General features: G+C 38.5%; 2 protein-coding genes across 3 annotated transcripts in view; one reads left to right on the forward strand and one right to left on the reverse strand.

The window, feature by feature from the left end:
* The window catches only part of LOC125291527 (polyamine-transporting ATPase 13A3-like), a 52,443-nt gene extending 50,835 nt beyond the window's left edge, over positions 1 to 1,608 (reverse strand). For both annotated transcript variants that reach the window (XM_048238265.1, XM_048238275.1), the window contains exon 1: positions 1,497 to 1,608. The gene's annotated coding sequence lies outside the window, so the exon portion shown is untranslated. The remainder of the gene's footprint in view (positions 1 to 1,496) is intronic.
* Positions 1,061 to 2,612, forward strand: LOC125291905 (protein FAM43A-like). Its single transcript, XM_048238908.1, has one exon. It carries the CDS (start codon positions 1,088 to 1,090, stop codon positions 2,144 to 2,146), a length of 1,059 nt encoding a protein of 352 aa, XP_048094865.1. The 5' UTR covers positions 1,061 to 1,087; the 3' UTR covers positions 2,147 to 2,612.
* The last annotated feature ends 3,635 nt before the right edge of the window (positions 2,613 to 6,247 follow it).

Raw genomic sequence — 6,247 nt, forward strand, 5'->3', positions numbered from 1 at the left:
GCAGCACCAGCTGATTTTAACTCTGTTGAAGAGGATATATTTAGAACTTGTCATTATTTCAATAAATTTGACAATTTTAAGCTTGACCTACCACTTTCTTAGAGCGATGAGGGACAGGTGGGGCTCGAGAATGCCCCCTTGATCAAAGTGGTCAAGTTTGAGTTGGAAGTTGGAAAAAGTTTGAGAACCACTGATCTAGTTTGTTAACTACCACAGTCACGAGTTGGGTTGCGATAGTCTATCATTTTTAAAAAAGTGGGTCCCCAGAAAAAAGGTTTGAGAAACACTGTAAGTAAAGAGAGTTGGTGTAGTTACCTCAAAAGGGCCGAGAGATGGCGCTAGCAACCACGCAGTCGCGACCTCGAAACTTTCAGAAATATCACATGGATGAGAACATCATGGTTTTGGTTGGTTCAAGGTAACTTAAGCTATAGAACATGGACATTACAATAGTTACGCCTAAAATTTACTTTTTTAAGTTGAAAAAGCCTACATTAAGGATAATACTAATAACACTAATATGAATGACAATATTAAATATCAATGATGAAATAACTCTAAGATTAATTAATTAATTAATTAATTAATTAATTAAATGTAAACTGAACATAATGAGTCTTTAAGCCCCTCTTGAAAGTTCCAAAACTGACGCAGGAACCCAAAACACTAACAACTCATTCCACCAACAAGGAACCACTGAGTGCTGAGTGTGTTTCACTAATTCACGGATTGGGATAAATGCAGAGACCAAATTTCCCTCACGGGATCAAATAAGTTTATATACTTACTTATACTAAAGTATCTATTGTTAAAAGGAATTACGCACCTACCATTATAGCCTGTCTAAATGTGTTTTGGCATTATATCCCGAGGATGTAACATTTATTACCTGTATGATCATGAAACTGAAAGGTAAATTGTGGGTTAAAGTCTGCAAGCAAGCTTCTCTGATGTCTGCTTTAGAGCCACCCCTACATCCTTGTTAGATGGTGCAACCCACTGTGTAGGCTATATCAGGTCTACAATCAACTTGACTAAACTAAACAATTGGAGACGTGCTGAATGTTATGATGGGCTGCTGCGACAAATGACTCCACCGAATTGTGCGTTCGAGAACCAGATGCTGCAGCGTAACACTCATACCTGTGAGCTGCCGGACGAAGAAAGGGGCGCTTGTCTGAACTATTCAACACTGACATCTCTTGTAAAGCTTTACCCTGAAAGCACACTGCACCGGATCGGAAACATGTTCAGGTCAAAGAAAAAGAAAATCAGCATCTCCAACGACAACCCTTCTTACACTGTTCTATATCTTGGGAATTCAACCACAATTCAGTCAAAAGGGGACGGATGTGCAGACGTTGCCGTAAACAAAATTTGGACCAAGAGCGACAATGGGAAGAACGGCACAAAAATGAAGCTTACAATTAGTTCACAAGGTATTCGCATGGTGCACACAGACGAGAAGACGAAGAAGCCCGGGCACTTGTACTTACTGCACAGGATAACTTACTGCGTCGCTGACACACGTTTTCCAAGGATATTTGCTTGGATTTACAGACATGAAATCAAGCATAAAGCTGTAATGCTCCGATGCCATGCAGTGCTTGTATCAAAACCTGAGAAAGCCAAAGCCATGGCACTTCTCCTGTACCAAACTTCAACCACGGCTCTGGCCGAATTTCAGAGACTTAAACGAAGAGAGGACGCCAGACATCAGCAACAACTTCTGATAGGCGAGCAGACAATCCCACTGGTCCCCATGAGGAAATTGATGAATGGACAGTGCTACTATAAACCTCCCGTGGAGCGCAGCAAGAGCGCACCGAAACTCGGCTCCATCACCGAAGACTCGATTGGGGAGGAGGAAGAGCAGAGAACGTCTGTACTTTTCGAATGCGACGAGTTTCTAGACGGAGACTGTTTCGAAGACAGAAAAGAAGAACTGTGTGTGATAATAAACGACCTGGGAGAGCTGTGCATGGGAAACGATCCACACACGTTGAAAACGGACATGCAAGTCACACGGTTGCTCTCCGGTGAGAGTACGGGCAGTGAATCTTCCATCGACAGCAATCAGGACTTTTGCTCCATCACTTATGACTCTGATGAATCGTCAGACGACAAAAGTTCAGAATCTACGTAGGACAGAATTGCTTTGGTCGTTATGCGGTAGGCTGCTAAGCCTGTGCAGGACTGTATTGTATTCACACACGAGTAAACCTTCATTTTCATATTCAGTAATAGCTATAGGCTATCGGAGACTTAAGGACTTTGGCTATAATGGACTGAATGAGTTGATGTTTTCATGGTCATAGACCTAACACATTGTTAGAGGTCTTTAACTGTATTTAGCGTCCCCTAGACATTGGCCTTCGTGATGGTCTATATTTCTGTCTAGTTATTGTCTGATCAATACTTTACATTTGTATTGTTTTTATTGTTATCAAACTTTTCCAAATATATATTTGCTATGCAAAAGTTGGATAGTTCACTATAAAGCAGACCTGCAAGTGAAAGTTCCATGTGCTGCTGGAACTCGCTGTGTTTTCCATTTTTGTTTTGTATTGTGGCTGTCATATGCGGGAAATAAATTCCAAATCATTATGCTGCAAAATGTTTTCATTACCAAAACAAAGTTATTCAGCAAATGTTTTTGATTCAGTTTACAATGAAAGGAAATTGAAAGGAATGCTTTATTGAACAACATTAGATGGAAGTAATATTTAGGCTTCTTTAAGTAAGTAAGTAGGCTAACACATTGAATGAATTTTCACTTTTTTAACAGACTTATGTCTGTTCTGAGAAGGATAAAGAATAGAGATGTGATAAAACTAGAGTGTATCTTAATTGCAATTGTGCTGACTTCAGCATAAACTTTCAACTCCAGCAGCATACACATTCCATATCAAGGAGGGCAAAAACAATCAACCAAGGACACTGCACTTTAGTGCATTAAGAATGGCTGAGTGCAGTTTGCTTCAGCCTAACAAATCCAGATGCTGTTCAAGTGGCAAAACATCACGAAAAACAACACTTAGAAGAGACATCACTGTGTGTTCCACACTTGTGAGACAGGAAGCAACCAGGATCATTTGACATCCTGAGCAACATGACCTGGTAGAGAGAAGAGGAGCCATGTTTCCCTTTGTGGGATAGCAAATCTCCATTGTGTCCTGTCTCTCTCTCCCAACCACTGGTGTAGCCACATGTTTTTACATGTGTGTGTTGCTTTACTGTAAGACAGTTTCCAGTGTTAAAGCACTTTTGTAAAAAGAAAAAAATTGCTCAACTTAACTCAGTGATGATGTCATCTTCTTGATTGACTTCAGCTAAATTATCGCTTAGCAGATGCACTCTCCATGCAATTATAATGTGCGTCAATATTATGTTTAATAAACTTAACTCAGTCAAAGCAACAGGATTACATGACTGGGTTAAAGGAACACGCCACCCAATGTCAGTAGTAATATATGTTCTTACCTTAAATAAGCCCTATGCAAGTCTGGTTATTCCTTCGCTGTTTCTAGAGGGAGAGCAGATAGCTAACAAACGTTCAGAAAAAGTCCTGTTGGCAAATTTGAGGAAAAGTCGGTAAAGAGGCTATTTCACACAATTTGAGGGTGCTGAATTCAAACATTTTGTTTACCAAGCTCGATTTTGAGTTTTAAGCTTGCTAATTAGCATAATTCACATACTTTTTGGTTTTGCCATCAGGTATCATAGGAATTGCAAAAAATAAGGCATTAATATACTCTTTATGTTGTAGGACAGGACAGGAATTACCCCAATGACCCTCATGTAGCAAATGAAAATAAGATAAAATGAAAATATAAATTGAAATAATAGCTAAAATTCAGTATGACGTTTAGAAGCAAAATAGATTCCTTGATAATAAATTGATACAATAGTAGGTGACTGCTCATTTTTCTGTAGAAAGTACTTTGTCACTAACTATTATGAACAGTTGTCAGTCTTTACAGAGGATTTACACTGTATTTTTTTTACTGTAAAGGCGACTGTGCTTGCCTAGTTAAAACATCTCACTGGTGCTCTTTCCTATCATTCAAATCCCAGCCATGCAAAAAATGGAAGAGTGTGCATGTTTGAGGGTTGCTGAGGAGTGCTATGGAGATTGCATTATTTGCAAACAAAAATAAAATTTAGACAAGATATCCTTTATAGTGCAACAAAAAGAAACATTCTCCAGTGCATCATTACTGCATATGATGCTGAAAGGGAAGTGGACCTAGGACAAATCCTCAGCTATGAACTGATTAATGTCCCTGTACTGTAGCTATTGCAGATAGCGATGGTTATTTGTGGAAAAATGGAAATAAGTCATCCTCACTCAAGTGCTGTCTAGCAATGTGGAATGTCCAGTAGTGATCACTACAAAAAACTGCTCATTCAACACTGGTAATAGATGCTCTAGATCTAGTTATGTCTTTAGGGCACCCATCTGACTGCAGCACATTAAAGAAGTATGCAGTAAACTTGGTAAGAAACTTGTGTATTGTTATTTGGTATTTGTTATGTGGTAGCAAATGATGTTGACTATCAAAGAAATAGACCTAATGTAGGAATGCACACAGATATTGCAACAGATACGCTCAGGCCAATCCAAACTTTTCTCATCTGTTGTTCCTCGTTGGTGGAACACACTGCCAGTTCCTACAAGGGCAGGGTCATCCCTCTACATTTTCAAAAAACTCCTGAAGACCCAGCTCTTTAGAGAACATATCCTCTCATAGCACCACTTACAACAAGTCTTGCTGATCCTAGCACTTACAATCCGTCTTGAACTGACACTCAACTGTTTAAAAACAGCACTCACTGATGCACTTATTCTTACTGTACTCTACCGTCTTTAAATTATCCTAAAATTGTTGAGAGAATTGCTTTAAAACTTAACTGTTACTATGTTGTTAGTCGCTTTGGTTAAAAATGCGTCAGCCAAATGTAATGTAATGTAATAATGGTGTAGGCATATCTGATTAAGACCCAAAGAGTGGTTGAAACGTACTTATTAAATAACACTGGGAGCAAAAAAGACTATCTTCACTTTTTTCCCTTTGCAACTGTCAAAGAAATCCCATAAACACAGGAAGGCCTAGGGTAGCCTACATCAGATGGCCTAAAGATTAGGCTCTTCTGTATAGCATTAAGTGATTTGCATGCAGTAATTTGAACACTGACCTTGATCTAGCCTACTTTGGCTGTTTAAAGGTAATTTATTGCCAAAACATCACACAATATAAATGAGCTATAACAAACAATAAAGGACTTAATCACACACAAACTACTATTTTACTGACTACAAAAATAATAATTATGTAGGACGTTTAGAAGTTTGAAACCCAGAATTGACCAAAAGTGCACCAAATTCAACACAAATGACTCAATACACTTGTAGGAGGCCTGTGTCCTTTCTTTTCCAGATATTTTAGAATTTGGATATCGCTTCAGTATCGAGTATCAAGATATTTATGGCAGGCATTGTATCGAAGTCATAATTTTGGTATTGTGACAATACCAATGCCAGAGCCACTCTGTTTTCTAGATGTCGAGGATCGGAGGCTCTACCACCAACAAGTGATGCTACTCAATGGCATATTAGAAGAGCACATTATCAAGCTCTAGTATGGAGGCAAGCACACATACCAAATCCAGTGTTACTAGAAGTAAAATGTTTTTTACTTGACGGTTGTTGCTGACGGTAGATGCAGTTCTGCATTAGCCTTATTCCCGCTATCTAAGATCATATGTACTGTAGTATATATTCTGAGTTGAAGGTTATCTGTGCAATTTGTTATTGTGATGAAATGCATTAAACACTACGAGTGACTCACTATGTTAGCAATAAAAATATGGTTGTGTTTTGATTAGAATTTCCGAGTTTATTACATGTTAACTGTAATCATGTTCCCATTAAATACATTAATAAACTATAGTATGGCTTCTTTAATGCTCAAACATGTATTTAGAGAACACTTTTATTTGGTTTTAGTGATTACTTTTGAAATCAACCCAATTCAGGGAAAATAAGCAAAATCGCTATTTTATGTTAAAATGATGATTATGCAGCTTAGAACTCAGAAATGAGCTTGGTAAACAAAATATTCAGAATCAGCACCCTCAAATTAGGTGAGAAGGGTGGTTTACCAACTTTTCCTCAAATTTGCCGTCAGAAGTTCTCTTCTGTGAAGCTGCTCTCCCTCTATTCTGGGTTTTCGCCTGATTTGGG

Source organism: Alosa alosa, chromosome 1 (genome assembly GCF_017589495.1).
Source record: "Alosa alosa isolate M-15738 ecotype Scorff River chromosome 1, AALO_Geno_1.1, whole genome shotgun sequence".
Lineage (NCBI taxonomy): Eukaryota > Metazoa > Chordata > Actinopteri > Clupeiformes > Clupeidae > Alosa > Alosa alosa.

Bases quoted from the DNA above. Each gene is read 5' to 3' on its own strand.
- LOC125291905 (XM_048238908.1), top strand. From the start codon at position 1,088: ATGACTCCACCGAATTGTGCGTTCGAGAACCAGATGCTGCAGCGTAAC.